Raw genomic sequence first — 23,643 nt, forward strand, 5'->3', positions numbered from 1 at the left:
TAAACTTCCACGGCACAGGAGAGACGCACAGTCTCTTAGACGCATTCTTCCCCCTGCTGGGATACATCACAAGTGACAGAAAAACGTCAAAGGCCTCACATCAAGATACTGCATGGGGCCAGGCTCAAAGGGTAGACTTCGGAGCAGCAATCCTGCCTGAAATGAGTGCTGTCCCCTTTAAATAATGTGAACTGTGAAGGAAAGTGTAATGAAGACAATAGTGTTTTGATATTAGCCACCTCACAAGAGTAAAGGTGCTCGTGTGAGTTGTGTTTTGGTCTTTCTTGTACAGCACATCCATTATGGACGGATATTCGCAAACTTGTTTGACCATCCTGAGAAAGTAATCCCAGTTTTAAAAAAGAAACGCTCCCCTGTTACTCTTACTCTTTTACATACTCCAGTATTTAATTGCCAATTACCAATTTGCACAGTTCGCAACTGTCCAGTTGTATTTCTCTCTTTTCACCCTATTCGGAATAGCTAATCAGTTAACCCAGCACTCGACTATGACTGTGCTTCTTCAGGAGAGAAAACACAAAGCTGGCTTCCTCTGAAACACCCTGTCAATAGGCCGCCCACTGTTTTTCAAAACACAAGCCCAGAATCCCCACAGCCCAACTATTTCACTAACTGTTGTTTCTGGTGCAGATGGAACTGTAATTTTCTGAACCTGCTGGCCCCCGAGAAGCCACAGGGCGTCACTGTAGTGCGATGATCTGAGCATTGACCAGGCAATCTCTGCTCATGGCACTTAGCCAGGTGTGCACTTGCCCCTGGGCCCACTGTACCATACCATAAATGAGATTTGCACCTTGCTCAATCCAGGGTATAGTACACATCCTGCTCTCTGGGCATGAGAGCCCAACCTTTTGCAACATTTTGACGTTATCATGCATGGTTAGCTTTTAAAGTACCATTTTGTCTTGGGGATGAAACGTTCAAACATTACTTCATGTTTCCATAAAACTCTTATATAATGCCACAATTTATAGTAGAATTCCTCTGAGGCTTTTCTTGGAGCATCTGATTAAAGGTTTTCAGACTGAATTTTCCCCCTCATATCATCTTCTAGAAAGACGTTCCCTCCCACATGGAAAGACTTGATATGGAATTTGAATAGAATTGAAATCAGCATTAAGATGGTGCTGGTTAAGAAAGGATAAGCCTCAGACATCTGAATCATTGTTGTAATGCTTTGCTGACTTTGTGTAGCTGCTGAGTCATTAGGCAACTTAAATCAACCAACTGCCTTGATTACTTGAAGCATTTTGAACACCATTAGTCCAAATAATGTCTTGCAATTTAATCTTTGCCCCTTTTATTATGCCAGTCTCATATATTGAGTCTTGGCCACTGGGTCTCCATACAGACACACAGACACAAAAGCCCCCCTGGTCGAGGTGACCACAGACAAGTTCATCAACCTCTTTCTAATTACAGGATGAAGGAAAGATAATATGCAGGAGAAACAAAACCAGATGGAACTGAGGAAGTGACTCATCCAGCTTTAATCACCTGAAAAAGGGTTGAGAAATGTAAGATGTGGCACTTACAAAACATCAAGGTTTTGTCCATCATGGGAACACTGTGAATGTGCTGTGATGTTTTGTAATATAGTGCTTTGAGGGGCACGAATTGGCCGGCAGGGCAGCACCTGACCAGCAGGACATCCGTGATTGGCCAGCGCCCGCATTCTCCACCAGTGTGACACCATGCGGGGTCACCTCAGTGAAACGACAAAGTGAAACAGGGCCCTCTCTAAACATACAGTCAAGATTGTAATTGTTGTTTTTAAATAAAGTAATTCAAAGTATACAATATATTTCAAATGGTGAGCACAGACAAGTCTCATGGCAGCATAGTGCAGAACTATTAAGAATAATTTAAATGTAACCTTTAAAATTTAAGTGAATTAGAAAACAACAACACATACAGTGTAAGTTATGTGATAAATGGCAACATCATTTTAAGCAGAACCTTTGGATCAATTAGACACTGCCTTCAACAGCCCAGACTGGATAAGTCAGGAACAGATACTTGGGACATTTATAGGTGTTTTTCCTTTTTTCTTTTAAATCAGTTAACAGCTTTAATGATTTGGCATTTGGAAGCAGTTTAGTATCCCAACATGGCTTTAGGGATTCTTCCCTGAGTAGACTAACCACAGGATTAAAACGATTAAACACAGCTGTCACAAGGTGTTTAAAACCTAATCATCACAAGCACAATACAGTGTTTTCAGTTGTTTTTGTCGAGCAAAAGAGTAAAAGTGCGCGGCTCAGGTGTCAGGGTCCATTTTCAGGTGAGTTCCAGAAGCCCAATACTAATCCTTAAGCCCAGTGACGCTGAAAATGTCCATAACAAAGATAAGATGAAACATAACACCAGTACTTTAAAACACTGAAAGCGAGAGACGAGGTGCCTCACTAGGGTTCCTCCGATTGAAAACTTTGGGAATTAGGTTACAGGACTGGGGTATGGGTTTCAATGTGAGAGGCAGCTGTGCTTTAGACTATAGCCAACTTTTCAACAAACACTTAACATTACTACAGACGACAGTGATTGGGGATTACAACGTATGCATACAGTCCCAATAGATACTGCAGAAGAGATAAAGGTACCAAAAGCCACACAGCCGAGAGAAACGATATCTGACGGAGTTCATTGCATTGTCAATGAGGGAGTTAAAATTCGCTAAGAACCTTCTCACACAGGCCGAGCAGTGGGAGTTTGGAACAGACCGCTGGTACAGTAATAATTGTAATATTTCAGGGTCCGTTGGGAACAAGATGTTTTTTGTTTTTTTTTCCTTTCGGTTAGCCAAAGCATATTACATCCAAAGAAAGAGAAAAACTGGAAAGACCTTTTCTTGATCATTAAAATTCTCTTAGTTTTGCTTCCAGTCATTAATGCAAACTTCTTATTGATTTAGTCATCTTCTTTATCTTTTAAAAAAGGAGGCAAACACACACCCAAGAATCTTTATAATTATCTGCAACGTTATAGATCATACAATTAAAATTAAACTCAGAGTAGGCTGTACAAGGTGAGAACCACACACTGCAAACAAGCGGGACGCAAAAAAAATGTTTGGGGGAAAAGATAGAAAACCCCGATCAATTGTTTTTGTGCTGCAGAATTATTGGGCCCAGAATGTTTAATTCAGCCACGTCATGACTCCACAGCAGGTCCTCATCTGGCAGAGCTGGTCACCATCCAGAATATTAATGTTTAATCCTTTTAAGGACGATGGGAATCAAAGGACTCATTGCTAGATAGCTTGCAGCTGCGAGTTCCATGTGTACTCCATATTTCTGGTTTATTCTTCCTCTGGCCGGGGTTTTAGTTTAGAGGAAAGACGGGCTCATCTGGTTCCCATTTTACCTTTGTTATCTTCTAAGGCATTTTTTGAGTGGACGCTGGAGAAATGATGCAATTAAAATATGCAGAAAGAAAGGTTAGCTTAACTACAAAACTCTGCCCCCTTGAACCACGCATTACTCCCCCCTGCACCAGGATTTGCATGTATAGTATAACTCCAATTTATGTTTGCTGGTTTTCATTCCCCAGTAATACATTTTGTTTTCAGTTATTTAGAGCTAAATACAGCCTGTTCATAATTTGACCAGTCCTTTGGAAATGTTATAATAGAAGCTTATTTTTAAATAAGCATTGGGCTAAACAATAATAATCACATAATACTAATTAAAAAAAGAAGAAATAACTTTGACCTTGCGTTATAGTAGTGTAACTTCACCATCAATAAGAATGATCTCTTTAAAGATCAACTTTAAGAGCTGTACAATAAAGAGGCCAGTCCTGCACAAACCGTTCATAGGAAGTGATGCAATATGTCTCCAGACAAGACAGGAAAACTCATTAATCTAAGGAAGGCATTCCACAGAGACACACAGGATCCCTTCTGTCTCGGCTTATGTTCTGTACCTATTTACAATATTGACGGTATCTTGTAGAGTGTAATGTGGATTTGGACGACAGAGCACACACTGCAAATTGCAGTACACGTTATCTGTACTTATCCTCATTGATACATTGCCCTTTAAATGACAACAATTGGAAGGAAACACTGCATTGTGCACTTTCTTAAGGCTGATTATTTTTTCCACTGATCTAAATCTACGTATTCTGAGTAATAAGACACATATTGCCTATGGGACAGATATTGATCTTCTCATCATCTGATGTGTAAAGTATTCTCCTGCGATCTGTGGGAAAACTTGGTGAACATCCAGCTGGTGTCTTGGGTTTGGTCCATTTGATATGTATACCACAATGGCACTGGCCCAAAAGCAAGAGATGTGCTCCAGTGAGCGATCTCTCTCTGTACAGTATTCCTGACCCATTCAGTGCCATTTTCTCTTTCCTTTTCTATTTAATGAATTTGCATATGTGTTCAGCCAGGGCCGACTAAATTTTAGCAACTGATTAATACCTTAAAAGGACCATCAGTATTAAGTTCAATTATGTAATTAAGATGTGAGGCAGATGGGAACTGGAGGAGACTGCAGCCCCTCAGTGCCTGGAGTTTCTCAACCCTCCTGTTGTAATTAGTGCCAAGAAAGTTTATCCTAATTCAGACAATCCATTTAAAAGGGTTGCTGTGCCTCAAATGGCCTACTTCAAGTTCTGCTCATAGAGATATTACTTTACATATGAGCTCCCATAATCTGCTGCTTTCCGCCACAGAAAAATTAAATAAATAGTGAAATGTTTTGCAGGGATCAATTGATCATGAACCGTCCAATTTTCTGGGACTTTGCTCATCCAACCCGAGGATCAGTCTTCAACCAGTTCTCAGGGGAGTTATGTGGAAATGCATGCTCGAGGCAGGAGTTAATTAGAAACACACCAACGGAAAAGGGTTGTGTGGCCAAAAATATTAAGAGCGTCTATTTTCCATTTCCATTTGGGTTTTGGACACGGAAAAGGGAATATTATTCTCATGAGCTTTTGTGTGGATAAGGGCACGACGGTTAGTTTGTATATAGAAGTGACTCCCCACCGAGCTCTTCATCTGACTGAAATTCTCACCTTCCCCCAAATGAGAGGTGACAGAACTCAGAGCATGAGGACCCAATTATTATTTTTAGTCAGCTAAATGCAAATAAAAGAACACCTCTGTCTTTACTGTCTCTCAGCAGAGGGAAAAGGGCCGCACCCTGTCCTTGCAGCTTTGTGGGTATCATAGACCCCTTTTTCTTGCCAGTTTCAACCACATTACCACCCTATGCCTACTCGACTTGCCCACTGACTAATGCGTTTTAAAAGCTGAACAATGTTTGCCATTGCAACGTGTGTCCCCCTGAATCTGCTCCAGCGGAGGGGTGGTATTCATTAATTTCCTTCCTGGGAAACCATAGTAACTAAACAATAATACAGTGGTAGGCATTCATTTGAGTACAGAGATCTGTTTAAAACAAGTTCTCACTAATGTGGAAAACAACTGTGATCGGACGGACGGGTGAAACATTTGAAAGGAGGTGAGGCTCTTACTGAGGTGGCGCTCCACTAAAAAGGTCTTGGGTTTCAGTAACGATTCTAACGCCAGGTGATGATGCAATACTGTGCAGACTACAGGTGTAAAAATAGGTTTTAGTCACCCGTAACAAATGAGGGAAACCTTTTTAAAGTCTGTGTTTAGGGTCTGTTTGGAGAAACTGGCGAAGTACGCAGTAAACAATTTACATTCTGTATTTCTGTATATCTGGGGCATAAATACTTATGGATATTAATATCTCTGAGTTTTAAAAGTCTGAAAAGTCGACAAATCGCTTTGAACGGCAAAAGGTGTTGCTGACGTGTTTTGTCAGTTGAGTTTATTGCATGTGGTGTTCATTGTCCACTGCATTTTTGTAAATCCTTCCCTGCAGCCGCCCGTCCTCCTGTGGAGCCTACTCCTGCTTGTGTGCTGTGGTGCAGGGAGGATATTCCATTATCAAGTCATTAAAGGAATAAATATCCTGGATTATACAAGGCATGGGCTCCCTCTCGGCTATGATAAATCAAGTCAATCTTGCGGCAGCCTTCCAGCTTTTTATATGGGGTTTATAAAGTCTGAAAGGGCAGCGCCATTTTAAAAGCTGTACTACATCATATAAACACACTCGTTTCAGCAATCTGGAGTTTTATAATAAAATGCACAGCCCTGTCCCATGAAGGTATACACTAGGCAGGAGTAGCAGCCTCCACAAACTAAGTACAGTGTGTGACATCCTCAGTGACTGTTCAGAAAGCTAAGACAAACCTGGTAAACTTGGAAATCTCACACAGCCTGTATGAGTCTGGAGGCGGTATGGCATAAGCAAAGCCTCTGACATGTTGGCAGTTTATACAAGCCCAGCCAAGTGTTCCCTGGATCTGGAGCTGCAAACCGTTTTACTCACATTCCTCACCCACCCACGCAAGCCCACGTGAACTCAGACTCGCACTCCTACTGTGATTTATACTTCAGACGTGAACACTAGGGCTGAAACATTTGCAGACGAGGGGCTCACTGTCACAGTAACTGTTTTTCGAATACAGCAATGAGTGTTTAGATTGAAATGAACTGAACCTCTTATTTGCCATAATTTTTCATGAGAAATCCTCAGGAACGTCCCCATGAACAAACCCTGTGAAGTGCTTGTAATCTCTCAGCTCCACATCGTTGCCATACTGAGTAAACAGTACAGGCCAGTTCAGAAACAGCGGCTGCAATTCTTTGGTAGATAGAAAGTCTGAATTGTTAAACAGATTTTTGTGTGTGTTTTTTACTCTGCAAGTAATGCATAATTCTTATCATTCTGATGGGTGAATTGCAAGCATCCCAGTGTAAAAACCAAAGTCTACAAACTTAGGTTTCCTGCTGTTGTGTCTATGTCTGATAGGCATCGGTCTCTTAATTATATCTGCAGGAAGGGAGCCTTTTCCTGCATTTTAATTGGCTCTTTAATAGCTTACCCTCACACAAATCAAAGCACTTTTCTCACTCATTAGTTTAGTCACAGTTTTTAGGAAGTCCACTGTCAACCTGATTGTGGGTACCAGACATTAGGATATAATACAAGTGATACAATCAAACACCTTTTCGCGTCGAGGAAGGTGCTTTCTCTTGCATGATTCAAAGAGCAGAATTCAGGTATCAAGTTTAATCCATTCACTATCCGATGTTTATAGACAGACCCTTTTGGTATCTCGGGCCTTCTGATTGTTGTATTGTATTGAACGTGTAAGAAGTATGGGTGCAGAGATCCAGGCAAACCCCATGACTCTGAGTGCATCTGTCTACAGCCGCTGCACTTTCACAACCCCACATCTAGGCTGATTCCAGAAAGCAGCAGCCTATAAGTTTTGGACAGTCGTGGTGATAATATGTGGCCCATGACAAAGATTACATTCCTCTGCTGTTCTGTAATGTTGTCTGTAAAGCAGACCTCATTACAGCAATGTCCCGGTAGGCTTTGTGTTGGTATCGGGTTTCCAGTATTCTCGTATAACCGACTTTATTTATATGACCGAAGTGATTTTGGTAAAACCATTGGTTATCTTAAGTGGCGAATAACACCCAAGGAGGGTTGGGTAATTGCACGTTGCTCTGGGAATTCATGAACGATTTCTTCGCAAAGCTGCCAATAGGCATCCAGTCCCTCTTGCTGTTCACTTGATGTTCAGTGAGTCCCTAGCTCTGTGCAAAAGGGTGCAAAACTTACTTCCGTCTGTTTTAATATTGATCAATCCAGCGGAAGTCTTCTATATGCAATTCTCTTTCGAATTGCTGAAGTAAAATTGATTATACTTGATATAATTATACTAATTATTATTAGTAACTGTAAGTTTTCTCCAGCTGCAACCTGGGATCTTGATACTTCGGTTGCACTTGTGTGGTTGTTGTTCTCTCCTCACATCACTCCATCTCCTTATATATATGTCTGTAGCAGCCTCTGTCTGGCTCCCCACTGCCATTATCACCTGTCTAATCACCTGTCTAATCACCTGCCCCCTTCCAGGGATGTGCAAAGGGTTCTATGCCCACTGGTTCCCAAAAAAGTTGGTGGTTTCTGTCCCATGTTGGATCTTTTCCGCTCTGGCACCCCTGTGTTCCTGGGCCCCCAGCACTCCCTGACAGCCCTACGGGACAGGCACCTGTTGATCTGGACAGATCATCAACAGGCAGGGGGGTCTGCGGTCAGGCACGATCAACAGCCTGGACCGCAGACTCCTCAAGAGAAATGCCTTAAGATTTAACAAGCTAGTAAGTTTACAAGTGTGTCAGTAATACATTTTGCATTCCCTTATTAGGTTTTCATCAGTGATTAAATGACTAAAAATGCTTTCTGGTGTTGCTTTAAATATTGAGAGAAATGTATTTACCAAAATGACTTCCCTTTGAGGGGCGTGTCCAAATTAATGGCACCAGACAAAATATTCCAGATTGCATGCTAGATTCAATGTAACCCATTAGGATTCAAACTGAAATGTATGCAACTAAAGAAAAAAAAAACTTCTGTAACTTTATTCATTTTCATTGTCATGGAGTTTAAATAGGATAACCTTAATAAGGGTAACCACTTTTAAGATAAGAGCTACACAGACTTTTTGGCAAGTGAGAGAGTTTGAGCAAGCTGTGCACAATAAGGAGAAAAGGGAAAAAAGCTGCATTACAGGATATCCTGGCAGTGTCAAATATGTTCGGCACATCAGATCTGGCGCTTCCCCACTGTGAGGCTTTGCACCAAAAAACAAACAAACTTGGACTTGGACTTGGACAATATGTATTTGTGTGTGTGCATGTGTGTGTGTGTGTCTGGGTAGATTTTCACAGACAAATAAACCGCATCAGTGGTTGCTTACCTGTATCCCGTAACTATAGTCTGATTTAGTCACCGCCAGGGGGAGCCCTAATCTAACTAGCACAGCATCTCTTACTGCAGTGATGGGTGGACCGCAAACAATCGTTATCTCCTTGACCCATCTGTGCCCTGTCAACTCCTCTCATCGCTAAAACATATTTTGCACCAGATCATGCCTAATTCATTATTTTTTATTATTTTGTTTCTACTAAACAAATGCTCTAAATGTAACCTGAACCGAGCTAGTCAATCTGTGAGGTCAGTCGTACACTGGCTCATTCTGCTGACAGTTGCATTGCATTGCATTTTTCCCCTTTGCTTAAATAGGTTTTACCCACAAGGCTTTTTCCATTCCTTTATGATGCTCCATGTTCTTTCCAATGGGATTCTCTGTGTTACAGCAATCTGTCAAACCTCTGGTGAGTCATTTAAATGCCTGAATGGTCTGCACGGCCATGATGCTGCTCTTGAACTGGGCTGCTTTGTCATATTGCTCCCACGGAAAGAAGTCTAGTTTTGTAATTAAGATTTTGATTCCCTGTTTATTATTATTACTATTATAAACAAACAAAAAGGTCTTTATTTAGACAATTTAGCAGAATGCATTGCCCCCTCAACAAAGACAAAATAAAAACACACACATATTGCTTTCTTCAGTCTTGCAGTGGGACAGGGGGCAGCTAGAGCTATAAGTGAAAGGAAGGCGACTCTGTCAGTCCCGGCTGTAGTTTTTTGCACTTCTGCATATGACATAGCAGCCCCACCTGCTGGAGCAGACCCTGCATCCAGACAGAAGTCCAAATGAGGGCGCCTCCCTCACCTAACCATCTTTCCTGGAGTCTGGAAGGGAAAGACCTTCTCTCAGGCTGTTTCCATAGTGGAAAAGTTGTGCATCCACACTGGCCAACAGTTTTTTAGGTTTTTTTTGTACCACCTATGTTACCCAGCCTCAACTATGTCTCTGTCCTGCTGTCTGGAGATGCTGCTTTAGGACAATCTCTGTGGTTACAGATACAACTTCACTGCCTCACCTGCCCCACTCTCTTTCTGTTCCCATGGGCTGCCTTGTCATACATACATACACATCTACCTTAGAGTTATACTTAAACTCAAACCACACCATCAATAAGTTGTTTCAATATCTAGTACAACAGATTCATCAGCAGAGGTTTTGTTTGAAATGTACATATTCTTTTCAGGATTGTCTCTGAACTGCCTATCGTTGCAATAGTTTAATCACTCTGTCAGAGAGGGTTTCTTTTAAGTTAATGGATGCTTCAACAGTCCCCTGCTTTGGAGCTGAAGTGCAAAACTAATAAAGATCCTTCAGGGGTGTCCAGAGCGTGGAAAGACACTGGGAAACCATCTGTCTTCTTCTTCTGGAAAATTAGATCATGTCTTGGTCACAGAACATGTCGCACTCTTTGACTCAGATCACCTACACCGAAAAGGAATTAATTCAGATCTTTACATTAGTGGACTTTTTGTGTTTAAAATCCTTCATTTGAATTACTATTATTGCCAGTGCTTTATATTTAAATGAATCACAAAGCTGTGGGTGGCTGTAACGATGTTGATGGTACAGTGTAATGAAGATGTTGGTTCTGTATGCTTAAGGATACAAACAATCTGAAGACAGAGGCAGTGAGGCTCATGTGACAGTTGCTGGGCCCCTTGTTTTATGCTTGAAAATGGTGCCAAACTACCATTGGAAGAAATAGCAAGACTAAGCACTGTCCATTTTTTTTATGTAGGGTTTACATTCTCCAAACACATCAATCAAAAACATGCAAATATTTCCACAGATGCACAGTATAAATTCCCCCGCAGTATCCCCCGTGGAGTCCAGCAAGCCAAATGCTGTTGCTCTCCCTCTGACTTCCGCTAGCAGGTGGTTATGAAATATACTTTTTCTCCTCATCTTGTGAATCCAAATAATATAATCGGTTTACAGAAAGAAAACAACAACACTGTGGCATCTCTATAAATATCCGATCTGATAAGAAACCAACAGGAACAATCAAACACTTACAAATAAATCAATCATATGACTCTCCTTTTGTAGTCACAAACCAAAATACATGTGTCACATCAATCCTGCATTCATCAGCAGAGGATATAGTATCTAGAATATGTTTCGGCACAGTATAAAGGAAATACAAGTCAAGGAGTTAAACAAAAGCTACCTAAATAGTCTAATTCTATAGAATAATGTATGCCACCTGAAAACCCCTTAGAGGCGATTATGGCTGCCTTTTTACCAGCCTTGTGATAAGAAGTGACCCGTTGGAAAGGGCAAATGGGCGTGGATGGGAATTTAGTTTCCCCTCAGTTAACACTAAGCATGTGACCACCAGACTGCAGCTCTTTTGCAGTTTTGCTGTCAAACTCCCAAGGGATTAGAGCTCCTATCAGCACAGCCAAGGCAGAGGTGAAGGTAGATATCACTTTTTTATTATTATTTAATTATATTTTATGTTTGTTTCAACCTCCTCCACAATCTTGAGATATAGATACTAAAGTTTCTGTTTTGAATTGCACAGGTATTGACTCACAATGCTACTTTTAATTTAACAAAAGGTTCTGGCAACTTTACTAACAACAGGACCTGTGCTTCTGCCCGGTCGATGATAATAATCATCATCATAATAATTATAATAATGATGATGATGTGATGATGGGGGGAGGGTTATTAAACATATGTATTTGTAGTGATACGTGGGTGTTCCTAACAATTATATATTATATGATTATATAATTACTAACGGTAAACACACATGTGAATGGTTGCTCGGACTCCTGGCGTTACTTGGGGGGTTATTTTGACGGGTTCAGGGGGTTGCTGTAGGGAGAGAAGGGTCCCGTTCGTGTAGCGCAGATTTCTACCAAAGGGGTCGGCGGATTCTGCAGATCTGCGCAGAACTGCGGAAAACTGCGCAACAAGAGAGCGACCAAGGTCTAAACCCTGACTGCCGGGGGTGGAGAACGTTATATTGTCGCCCCCCAGTAATTTCCCCATAGGCGTGCATTTCCCACCCCCTTCAAAGACGCGTTCATTCATGCACGTTATCTATGAGATGTGCGGATTAAATCCCCCCCCCAACTTCTGAAACGACACCCACGGCCCTGCCTGTATCAGTTTCATCACAACTGCGCTGCCCGGACTGGAGGTGTGGACAGGTGCACAAAACCCTGCAAATATGCTATTTGCATAACAGGTATGATTGTACACAGGGTGTCATACCCGGATCCACAAGGGCTGGGGCTTTTTACGCCACAATGGTTTTGCCTGTGTATACTATTATTATTATTATTATTATTATTATTATTATTATTATTATTATTATTATTATTGTTATTATTATTATTATTATTATTGTTATTATTATTATTATTATTATTATTATTATTATTATTATTAGTCAATGCACAGTACATTGTAGAAAGGTGCACTTCCCAATGCAAATCTGTCTCTGCCACATTTTAAGTAATTAACCCTGTCTCTATGGTTTGTTAGCCTAGTGTATTATTGTCTACCTGTGTGTTTGACCTTTTGATTGTACGCTTTTTCTATACATTACTTGTTTTCTGTAGCTTTATTGTGCCTGGCCTGTGCAGACCACTTTAAGGTGCTGCCTGGCTGCCAGAAAAAGATACTCCTTTAACACAGTCACTTGAATGGTTCACAGATGAAAACACCCATGCAGTTATGCTCGTTTGGAAAGATGGATATCTCAAATGTTACACACCCTGACAAAGCACACTCGCTGCACGTTTACTTTTAAGGGAGGTATGACAAGTCACAAGGGTGTATTGTTTAATGTTCTTCAAGCAGAGAACTGTGAGTAACTTGAGCCACATAGAAAAAGGCAAAGGTATTTGTAATTATAGGGCAGTGTTGCTAGAACACAACAAACAAGGCAAACATATATGTGCATACTTTTCAATTATATGTACAGCTAGTAATTTAAACTGTCCTGTGATCTCTATTCTTCTTTTAATCAGTTTTCCTGGCATTTGCCCTGCAAACTTTTGTTCTGTTGATCAACGTCAGCTGTGCATGTCATTAATCTCTGTCCTTTCACTGCTAGTTGTCTTCCAGAGATTGTGTTTGCTGGTCGTATATTTTCACTCTTCTGTGAACAGCTCGCCGCAAAACATTTCAGCTGGGTTAAAGTCAAGCTACAAACATGTTTGTTCTGAATTTAAAAAGAAAGTCATGTGTGTGTGTGTGTGTGTGTGTGTGTGTGTGTGTGTTTGTGTGTGTGTGTGTGTGTAGTCTCTCTGGGGCCCATTATTGTGTGGAAAAGCACAACTCCTCTCCCACATGTTGGCTTCCCGAGGGTGTTGCATGACTGTGGAGAACAGAATGAGACACAGCTCTGCATTCCTCATGTGTCCTTAATTCTTATCACATATTTATTTGCTGGGAAACCCCTCCATCTTCTTTTCAGTGCCTGCCATAAATTGAATCCCATCTGGTTACGGCAGAATCTTTACCATCCCGTTTATGTCTGCACAGAAAGCAGTAACACTTGGATGGCACAGTTTGATTACCTCAGATCAGGAAACAGATATCCCTTTTATTGATTGGAGCCCTTTACACTACCGGAGAGTGAACTCGATTGTATGGAATGCTAATTGGGTTTACAGATATACAGTTTTGAGCCAAGTGATGCGGGCGGTGGAGGTTGTTCTGTTACTCCGTCAGGCATTAAATGTTTTTATCAAATGTCTGTGTGTCCTGTGAGGACACTCTGTGAGTTAATCTCATCAGGTCTGTCTGTTTACAAAGCACAAATGGTAACATAATGCTGCGATTCATATGCAACTTCTAATCATTTAAGTTCTGTACTGCCTCAGATTTATCTTGATATCAAGTACCGAAACAGAATCCGCTGTGTACGACTGATTTAAAATATTCAGTTTGCTCTTTCTACATTCCTTTTAGTCTGTCTTGTTAATATTTCATACAAAAAGAATATCTAACTTATTCCACAGCATGTTACATGTGATGCACAACCAATAACCAATTTGAAATCTCACTATAATCAATTATGTTTCCACTAACAGAGTGTTCATGGTGGATTCTCATCACGAGATCTGTGTGATTGTGCTCTCTGGCTCGAAGCGACTAATGTTGGCTCATTGCTGGGTGTGAAAGGAGACATATGCTGCCTCTAAAGTAATCAGATTTGCACATAATTCATTACAGCATATGCCAAATCTCATTTTACATATCTCAACAAGTTGTTGTGGTGCTTTTAGAAACATAAATTAGTTTTGTATGACATTGTTGATTGTGTATGGTTAGTTACACTTTTGCGAGACATAAAGATTGCGATTTGGCTGCAGGCCTCAGTCAGGTGAACGAGTTAATCATTTATTTCAATCAAGCAGTTTTTTATTTATTTTATTGACTGATTGGACAGATCTTATAAGCCCTGCAACATTTGCATCAACTGTGCAAAAGATCAAACTCGGCTCTTTTCTTTCAGGTGCAAAATATTTTATCAGCTTCATTGGAAGTCGACTTTCTGTGTTCATCTGTAATTCTTAGAAATCCCCCGTACGGGCGTACTGATTATCTTTGAAGTTGTATTTAATTAACACATGTGTTTGCATGTGCTCTACCTGCTCTGACCTGTGTCATGTGTTGGGCTCTTTCAGCAGCGGTTCACAGCTCGCCCAGTGAGAATACCAAGGGTTATTGGATGCCTGGGACCATGGGGAAGAAGCTGGATTTATCCAAGCTGACTGACGAAGAAGCCAAGCACGTGTGGGAGGTTATTCAACGAGACTTTGACCTGCGAAAGAAAGAGGAGGAGAGATTGGGGTGAGTTTTCCACAAGGTTCCCGATGGTAAATTGAGCTGACAGCTGACAGTGTTCCCGTCACGATCAGGATTTTTTCCTAGCTTGCTTTTCTTCCCTTTGACCTGAACGTGGCCACAGACCAGATGATCAGAGTAAGAGCCTGCCAGGTATGAACCGATGAGCCGGATTCCTCTGTGAGATACTTCCCTCTGATTTGATTCTTCCCTCGTTCAAAAAGGCATCATAAGCAGTGGAGGATCACATTGTACAGGCTTGTGCTCTGTGCCTTGCCAATTGTTCTCTGCTGCATTTTATAGCATACACAATGTGTCTGTCATGTCGAATGGATTTATTACGGGAAGTGAACGTTAGATAAGGGGGAACGGGGCTTTGAGCTTTTATGAACGCCTTGTGTGGAGTTAAGGCAGACTTGAATGTCTCGACCAGCAGTTCACCCATAGACAGGTTAATTCCAGCATCTGGCAGGCCGCCCCAGACGCTGGGATTATGATGTGAAGTACGTGAGGAGCTCAGCTGCATCCGAGCCTTGCAGAGAGAACTGGATTCCAGTAGATATGCTCAATAGTCCATATGTGGAAGAGTCTATTGGAGCTGACAGAGAGACAGACTGGGGCGGGGGAGTGTTTATGTAAAGTGAAAACATGAATACATTGATTCCTAAATGGGGAAAGAAGACATGTGATTTTGTTTTGAAGCCTGACCGTGAAGGAGTGAATAAGTGGTCTTTCTTTAAGGATTCTTGTTTCATGGATATTTTTTCTTTCCACTGTAGCTTGATTGCCAAAGGTCATGGTTGAACACATAGCTTGTTTTCCATATGGGTGGTTTCATGGTATTTTCTCAAGGCTCATTGCTTTATTTCTTTCCCCCCTTTCATAATGAAACTGTGCTCAAGCTGTTTTCAGCTGTGCAAAAGTCTAAAGGATTTCAGTCCACTTTTGTAGTATGCAGGGGAGCAGCTTGGTAGACCCCAAAATGGCAGCCAAACTGAATCAGAGTTGTTCAGGTGTGACCTTGATTTAGCGAGGCGTATGACATTCATGGAGTTACATTGCTCATTGTCCATTTTAACCACATTTTATTCAAAGCGCAAATGGCAAACCACGGCCAAATGAACTGGAACAAGGCAGATGGACAATCAAAGAGCCAGTCAAAAGATCAAAGTTTTGAAATAAATGCAAAGTTTTTTACAAGCAGTGGATTGACTACGGGTCTTGGTCTTTAGTGGTACTAAAATTATTGATGTCCTATGGTTCCCGTTCAAAAAACAAACAAACACACCGGCACAAGCTGAGATAGAGATAGAGATCAATAGATGCACATAACTGTGTGGAGTGTTGTTAACCTGAAGGCAAAGGCTGTGTTTGAAGTTTGCTACTCGGATGAATACAGGGATGATTCCCAGTTCTGTCAGTATAAGTGGAGGTACTTGGGAAGTACTGTGAAACTCTAGAGCTATGTTTGCACCCGCTGATAAGAAATTTGACCTTTCTCCAGAGTCTAATTGCTGCGGTTATGAACTAGTAAGTCAGGAATCTGTGGAATTTTAGGGCTGGGACCAGGAAGAATAAAATCATTTGGGAATCAAATTGATATGACACTCTTTCAATGATCTTGTTAAGAACCACTTGTTTACTGTGATGGTATGAAGTGAAATTTCTACCAGGCTGGTATCTCATGGCTAGAAGACCTTTGAATAACTGGGTATGGGGCCCGATACGGATTGGAATTTAGATCTAAACTGCAAATTAGTTTACTATTCAAAGCAGGTTATGCATATTTCAATGGAATTGTTAGGAAAAGGCTATGAACCAGTTGCTGATTTGCATGTAAAGCTACTAATGAGAATTAAATGTACACTTGTAAATTTACCAAGCAGTTGACCTACAATACACATGCTGTTGATTTTCTCAATAATTGTTATTATCCTTTTTTCTTCTGATCTGTCTACTACTGAAAAACAAAGCCTATTTAGTTAATTCTATATACCTAATATACAATTTGCTGCTTTAGTGTGATGCTTGGGTAGCCATAAACGTTTTAACAAACATATACACAACAGATCTCATGTTCTGCTGTTCTGCTCCCTATAGCTCTGAACTTCAGTCTGGAAACACAGCTGGGTGAAGCCAGACAGCCTGAACACAGCGTCTGCACTGTGCATCGCTCACATGGTGTGCACGGCTCATTCGTGAAACCTACTTTCAGTTGTATCTCGGCAATAATGTCTCTCAGTGAGAAATTTGGTGTTAGAAATTAAGCTGAAGGGTTATATTTGTAATACAGACGGACATTCGGATGGCATTGGTCCAGTAATGCTTGGTTCATCTGCAATCAAGATAAATTGCTTCTCAAACATTATGTCTTCTGTAGGAATCATTGACCTGGTCATCACTGAACGCTCTGTCTTTATTTTGACCAGAGGATATCTCTTTGAGGTTGACAAGATGGGGAAACGGGGGGGAAACATGAGGAGGGACAGGGACCTCGTCCACCCATGATGGCGACACATTAGATTACTCTAGCGGTTCTCCTAGTCTGAGACAGGGAACACCAATTGCCAGGATACAAATACCACTTTACTGTACCTTGGGAGAGTGTTAAACAGACGCAAACATAATTGTATTGATAGGCATGTCCAGATAGAATTTGGAAACACTGTTTAAACATGGATAATTTATTGCACCTTGATGTTTAGTGCACCATAGTGTACCAGTGTTGTCGAACGCTCCTTCAGGCATGAGGATTATAGATACCGGTTACAGATAGATCTTTTGTTGGTTCTTGGTGAGCAGAAATCAATAGAGGGGGAAGAAAGTGTTAAATACTGCATCACTATTGCACAGTCTATGATAATTAGGTCAAAAGCCTAGTCATATTTGTGATCTTCCCTGCGTTCTCGTCTTTGTCATGATTAATTATCCGGTGGATCAAATGTTCAGTTTCAAAAACAAAGAGCATATTATCTGTGTTAATAGCAGTGGGTTTTCATGGACCGGATAGGCTATATAAGAGGCTTGAGAAAAAATGACGTAAAGAAAGCAATGATGGTGAGTTCTGCCATGCGCTCCTTTCTGCCTGTTTTGTTCTCGTATAATTCTCTTGTGAGGAATATGACCTGATATTGTCAGTGAGGTCTGGGAGATGTGAACATGTTATGCAATGTATTTATTTATTTGTTTGTTTGTGTATTTATAATTCTGTGTATATCTAGGAAACGCTCCGCAGTGATGAAGATACTATAGGTATCTTTGTTGTTGGAGCTGGTGCAGTCTCAAAGCCTGCGATTGTGAGCGAGCTCATGATTATCATGGCTAAGTCACAAGGGAAGACTGCAAGTTTGCTTTCCTCGGGCGAACAAAGATTTCTCTGTTTCACTTTTTCGGCAGGGAGTTACAGCACATCTTTCTAAATGTGCTCAAGGGAGACTTAATTTACTTTTTTCCTTCCCCAAAATCTCTGTATTACCTTAAAATTGTGAATAAATACACAGTACAGCTCAATCTCCTGTTATGTAATCCTGGTTACGCAAGTATTAACAAGTCTTGTTTTGTTTATAGGTATCCAATTGATCCATAACAATAAGTAATTAATGACAATTATATCGTTCTGCGTCTGGCCTCTGACTGTGCACTATTTAACCGAATATCCTTGAGAGGACAAGAGTTTATCTTCCTAATGCAATAACAGAGGAAAAAAGCATTGGGTTAGCAATATTTTAAATGCTGTTGCCAAGCAGGGCAAGTTTCATCTTAAGAACATAAGAACATAAGAAAGTTGACAACCGAGAGTAGGCCATTCGCCCCATCATGCTTGTTTGGTGTCCATTATAATTATAATAATTGTTTTTGGCATTTTGCTGACACTCTTATCCAGGGTGACTTACATTTGTACCCATTTATACAGCTTGGTATTTTACTGGAGCAATCTAAGTGAAGTACCTTGCTCAAGGGTACAATAGCACTGCTCTACCTGGGATTTGAACCCACAACCTTCCTATCCAGTCTGTTTTTGAATGTTCCCAAATTGTCTCTTTAGCCACATCGCTGGGGAGTTTGTTCAGATTGTGACGCCTCTCTGTGTGAAGAAGTGTCTCCTGTTTTCAGTCTTGAACGCCTTGAAGCCCAATTTCCATTTGTGTCCCCGGGTGCGTGTGTCCCTGCTGATCTGGAAAAGCTCCTCTGGTTTGATGTGGTCGATGCCTTTCATGATTTTGAAGACTTGGATCAAGTACCCACGTAGTCTCCTCTGTTCCAGGGTGAAAAGGTTCAGGTCCTCAGTCTCTCAGTAGGACATTCCCTTCAGACCTGGAATAAGTCTGGTTGCTCTCCTCTGAACTGCCTCTAGAGCAGCGATATCTTTCTTGAAGTGTGGAGCCCAGAACTGTCCACAGTATCCAGATGAGCTCTAACTAGTGCATTGTACAGTCTGAACATCACTGCCCTTGTTCTCAATTCTACACTTTTGACAATATACCCTAGCATCGTGTTTGCCTTTTTTATTGCTTCCCCACATTGTTTGGATGGAGAAAGTGAGGAGTCCACATAGATCTTTCTCATACTTCTTCCAGTTCTATTCCTCCCATAGTGTAATTATAGTGGACATTTTTGTTACCTGCATGTAATTCCTTGCACTTGTACACATTGAATTTAATCTGCCAGGTGTCGGCCCACAACTGAATATTATCTAAGTCCCTTTGAATAGCCTGTGCTGCCGAGATTGTGTCTGCTGAGCCACCTATTTAAATATCATCTGCAAATCTTCAAAGATTTCATCTTCCCTGTAAGTCCGCTGATTCCTTCCCAGCAACCTGTTGGATGACAACAGATTGGAGCGTTTTCAAGAGCAACATCATTAAAGCCCTGAGAGAGACAATTGAGTTCATCAGTCAAACAACCAACGAAGTATATATCATACATATGGCTCTGAATTCAATTAAATATGTTGTTGTGTACTTAAACCAGCAAGGTTCCTTCCGTTTCTTTACTGCCCGTAGCGCCGAACAAAGCCTCAGAGAGTCATTCCTTACCTCATTACAGAGCTATTGTCATGACTCTGGCAATCGCCAAGTCCCTGTCTAATGAAACTCACTGTGTTGTGTTAACACTCCTAACTCTCATAGATATGGTATTGCTGTGTATCTGCGCTACCAGGTGTAGTGTTCGTCAGGGTGGGTGTGGCTGATTAGAGATCTGGTTTATTTTAGTAGTTCAGGTCAAGCTAGGGAAAGATGCAGGAAAGACACTAAGGCTGCCTGTTTGACCAACTATGTGAAAATTTGTCGAGGGGAGTTGCAGTTGTCATAATACGTTGCAGATGTGAAGTCAGCTGTTTCTTCTCCAAGACAGTCATGCATTAAAGCAGAGGAGCGGGAACTCACCACTGGCAGTGAAGGAAAGCCAAATTCAACATCTGATTAATGCTTTGTCAATTCACACATTTAATCATGTAACACCGGTGAATGTGGAAGGTGTTAAAAACTAAACTGATGCACCAAAAAAAGAGAAGAAAAGATTAATTTTCACTTTCGGTAGCAATAAGATGAGCATAATGATGAGCAGATGAGGTAGAATACATTTAAAACTCTGCGTCTTTGTGACATCCTGTTGCGACCGAGAGAGAATCATTCCCACTCTGAACGTGCTCAGCAGCAGCGCATCATTTAACACCTGCTACGAGGGTGTTGTTTGTGTCTTTCTATTAAAGCTGCTTTTAAGGTTGAAAGGACATTTATCTTCAAAGTCTTATATGAAGACTTGAAGTGTGCAGCAATTCGCCAGCACCCCCCTCCGCTAAATAGCTTGGCAGCACCACAACCTCCACCGTCAGACAATGAATGATGATCCCCCCCACCCTTCTGAAAGGAAAGTTACTTCACTGGAAATCTTCATGCTGAAAGGCGGACATAGTTGGTCTCTGCAGTCTACAGTTGATCCAAGAGGTCTGAGGTCAGAACTCTGAACAAAGTCTGCTGTGCGGTCCCTTGTTTTGATGTGGTGTTGGGTTGTTAAATTTAAATCATCATCAGTTTCCATCAGTGCTGGTCACAGTTCCCATGCCTAGAACCCAACAGCCTTGATCCAAACCACAAGTCCAGGTATCAGCCTTTTGCTAGAGCATCTGCACAACACCTTGCACGGTCCACAAGGCCAGGCCCTTTGTCTTGCACAGTTACATGTTAACTGAGTGTTACGTCTGTGCATTTTACCATAGCAGGACTCTGTTCTGGCAAGATTGTTGTTGTTTTTTTCCAACTGATTAAAAACAGACATTTCACTGTGGAAGTTGGCCCAGTCAAAGAAAGGGAGGCTTGGAAGGATCAGATGATTCCTAATACTCTGAAATGTGTGCTTTGCTCCAAGCACTTATTAGGCCTTTGGTATGTATGTATTGACTTATTTATTTATTTGTATGGTTAAACCAAATCCTCTTTTCCTCTTCCTTAAAGCACTGCGCTTCAAAGGGAATTTCATTAAAAGCCAGAAGAGCAGTTATAAAGTATTCAAGTTAATGTTCGTTTGGAAACAGGGACTTATAGCCTGCTGCAAATGGCACTAGCCGTCCCGAATGGCATGCTCTTATTGGTATCTCTCCCTGCATCCTTATGCTCTTCACACTTCACCTGACCTGGCGACAGCAAATTAAACACCTTGGTCATTGTGCTCTGGGTTATTGACTTCAGTTGCCATGGTGGGCTGAAGTGTGTAATGTCACCTACTGCTTTAGTCTGCTTAAATGGTGTATTAATCATTGTTTTATATTGTTCTTTTAATCTGCAGCCTTTGTGAAGGCGCTATACCCAATTCAAGTTGATAGATTGATTTAAACTGCCACTGACTCTTCTGCCACCCCTCTATGGCATTTAATTTTGAATGTTTCCTCTGTTTCTCTGGATTTTCGGGTGGTCTTCGGATCTGCTCTCGTGGCCCCCAGGGAGTGAATCGACTCTCGGATGTAGGCAGCTGTCAGTGAAGTTGGGCCACAGCCATTGCAAAGGCAAAGGGAAAGGAGACGGATATTTCCACTATTCGAGATTAGCGCGAGAAGGGGAAATAAAGTGGGCTGCTGCTCTGGAGTCTTAAGGGAACAGATTTTCTATATTACTTTCAGATCCCTTGTAATATTCATAGGCTTTATGACCATAATTTGTATATATTAGAATGCTGGAAGTGGTGTTGAATTAGGAAATTTATTACGCCATTTGCTTGCGGTAAATTCAGCCAAAGAGAATTGGAAAGATATGATGGAGAGATGTCTTGACTGAGGGAGAGAGCTACGGCATTAGACTTCACAAGGAGCATCTGGCATTGACCTGCCTGCCATTGGGATCCACACCATGCTGGGAATAAAAACAATTGAATCTGAGATCATCAAAATATATTGATTCTTTCTAAATTCTATTTTACGGAGCTAAATGAAAAAAGCAATGGATATGAAATTCTACTTTAACTTGGCCAGTAGTTTTCAGTTCAAAGAGAAAAATGCTTAATAATTTGTCAGCTGTTAAAACCCTATAATAAAAAAATCTTTATACACAGAATGGAAATAATTGTTCAACAAAAACCCTTGTTTGGTAAATAAATATGCATAAATATGATGCTGATTATAATTACATTACAGACTATTCTTTGATATGTTGATTGAAACCAGAATTTTCACATTTTGTTAATGCTTCTCAGGGATGTGGAAAAGTGAGTGTCTGTCTGTGTGGCTAACCAAGTCTGGGCTCGCACCAAGCGGAGAGTAAATCGCTGCTCTATGCAGTTTGCCGGGTCTGCTCGATTTACTGTGATACGCCTTCAAATTGTTACTGTGAGACATTTCTGCTGTGTGGTGTGTAATGTGGTATGGTGTGTTACATTAACAGTCTTCGTTCTTCAGGTACTTCATAACTTGTCACTATTGCCTCTAATTGTTAAATATGTTCACGCTCTCCTGGGTATATAAACCTTTGAGAAGACGTTAGCTGGGAATTGAATTGTGTCCGCATTATAATTGTCTGTTTCTCTTCTAATTCTGAATTCAGACAGGACCGAACTGGGCAAAGGAAGGAATTCAGCTCAACTGCTAGTAATTAGTTTTGTGATTTTCTGTTAGTCCTTGTGGGAAGTGTAGCATTCACAGTGTTTCACAGAAATTGTTTGTATCAAGCTCTGGGTGTTTTACATATGTATATATATGTATATATATATATATATATATACACACACACACCAAGGACAAAGCTTTCAAGGAGGCCAACACATCAAATAACTAGATTGTTATGAAATACTTTGGAAAAGCTTATGAAGTTGGCATTGATTGGCACTACCAGATAAACCGCCTGACCCACGCAGGTTCACATCCAAGAGAAAGTGAATTATTGTTGCTTATGCTTGTGCCAACTGTGTGAAGGGGGTCTCATCACTACAGACAACTTACTTGTGCAGTTGATTCATTTTAAAAAATAGAAAAATATATACACATAAAATAAAAAACTCCTGATGAGCCGAGCCAGTTGGTAAACAACGCCTTTTTCATATTGGACTTTAGTTACTCAAAATGACATTTTCTGCGCTCTGCCAACAGATCAAAATAATGTTTTGCCCTGGAGGCGGCCAATAAAAGCGGCTTGTTTCACATCAACTGCTTTTAACAAATAACAACCACCACACCGTTTTTCAGAACCTGAATAACGTTTTATTTTTGGGGACTTCATTTAGCCTTCAGGCACCTTTTACTGTTTTAAAGAACACATTATATATTTTCACCGTGTTTGACAGTTTTAAAGGAGGTCAGGTAACAGAAGTGAATTGCAGATAAACATGACTATATAATGAGGTGTTACCCTACAGCAGATGTAGGGAAGAATTATGGTTTGGCATCTGGTAAATTTTTAGATCTAATAGTCCTCAATAGAGAATCTCTGTCGGAGGGAATCCCTGTTTTTAATAATAGGAACTCGTCTGAGAAAC

The 23,643-nt window shown here is 41.0% G+C and overlaps 1 protein-coding gene across 8 annotated transcripts in view; it reads left to right on the forward strand.

The window, feature by feature from the left end:
- The first annotated feature begins 11,203 nt into the window (after window positions 1-11,203).
- mlphb (melanophilin b) overlaps window positions 11,204-23,643 on the forward strand; it is a 37,940-nt gene continuing 25,500 nt past the window's right edge. For 6 of the 8 annotated variants that reach the window (XM_066687911.1, XM_066687915.1, XM_066687918.1 and 3 more), the window contains exons 1-2: window positions 11,204-11,289; window positions 14,523-14,688. In XM_066687911.1, the coding sequence (XP_066544008.1) occupies window positions 14,567-14,688 (122 nt within the window). In that variant the 5' untranslated portion in view covers window positions 11,204-11,289; window positions 14,523-14,566. Of the gene's footprint in view, window positions 11,290-13,919; window positions 14,038-14,522; window positions 14,689-23,643 lie in introns of those variants that run through there. The other 2 variants (XM_066687913.1, XM_066687912.1) reach the window with 2 other exon arrangements.

The sequence above is a fragment of the Amia ocellicauda genome, chromosome 16 (genome assembly GCF_036373705.1).
Source record: "Amia ocellicauda isolate fAmiCal2 chromosome 16, fAmiCal2.hap1, whole genome shotgun sequence".
Lineage (NCBI taxonomy): Eukaryota > Metazoa > Chordata > Actinopteri > Amiiformes > Amiidae > Amia > Amia ocellicauda.